Below are 987 nucleotides of genomic sequence, written 5' to 3' on the forward strand. Positions count from 1 at the left end.
TATATATATATATATATATATATATATATCGCCGCTTACTTTATCCTTGTTTTTGCTGTAGTATTGCTGATGGCTTATATATTTCTACATCTGGTCATCTATACTTTTTTTCTAGGTGGAATGTTAGCCTATTTGAACAGTCAAAAATGTGAGTCTGACTGGCTACACGACAGTGTAACCAGCCATTCACCTGTTAGTCGGACTTACTTCCTGTCTGTCGAGGAAGTTGTATGGGATTACGCCCCTTCTGGAATGGATCTCTTTCTTGGAGGTCGACTGGATCGTAATGGAAGGTTCGTGAGAAATTGAACAGTCTTGTTGTTTTAGCTTCTGTTTCTCTTTATTTTTGCCTGGGTTACTAGTTAGATCTATCTATCTATCTATCTATCTATCTATCTATCTATCTATCTATCTATCTATCTATCTATCTATCTATCTATCTATCTGTCTGTCTATCTATTTGTCTGCTTGACAGTCCCTCTGTTGTTTGTCTGCTATAAGTCTATCTACCTACCGACCTAACCATGTGTAAAGGCTCACACACATATATGTATGTGTGTGTATGCGCGTATTTATATACATATATGATAATACAAATGATATGTGAGCATATGCATATATACATACATATATGTACATACCTACATCTACATGTATATATATAGATGCATATCCGAGTACAGGACGTAAGAAAAAAAAACGTGTACAAAAAAGGAACGGGAACATAAACAAAGCACAAAAAACGGATTTTTTTTACGGACAACAGAATGAACACATAGGAAAACAGGGGTAAAATTAATTAATTAATTAATCAATCGATTACTGTCTGAGACATTTTTATGGTAGCAGAAAAGGCATTTTAATTCCTATTTCTAACTTCGGTGCGTGGCGAAGCAATTAGCCGACCCCTGATTATAATTAGGTTTATAATTACCGAATATGTGTATATATATATGTGTGTGTATATATATATATATATATATATAT

The 987-nt window shown here is 33.6% G+C and overlaps 1 protein-coding gene across 1 annotated transcript in view; it reads left to right on the top strand.

Moving 5' to 3' along the window:
- The window catches only part of LOC106869934 (ferroxidase HEPHL1), a 21,778-nt gene that overhangs the window by 8,985 nt on the left and 11,806 nt on the right, over positions 1–987 (top strand). The window contains exon 6 of the mRNA XM_014915872.2: positions 116–293. Coding sequence (XP_014771358.1) covers positions 116–293 — 178 coding nt within the window. The remainder of the gene's footprint in view (positions 1–115; positions 294–987) is intronic.

The sequence above is a fragment of the Octopus bimaculoides genome, chromosome 22 (genome assembly GCF_001194135.2).
Source record: "Octopus bimaculoides isolate UCB-OBI-ISO-001 chromosome 22, ASM119413v2, whole genome shotgun sequence".
NCBI classification, from domain to species: domain Eukaryota; kingdom Metazoa; phylum Mollusca; class Cephalopoda; order Octopoda; family Octopodidae; genus Octopus; species Octopus bimaculoides.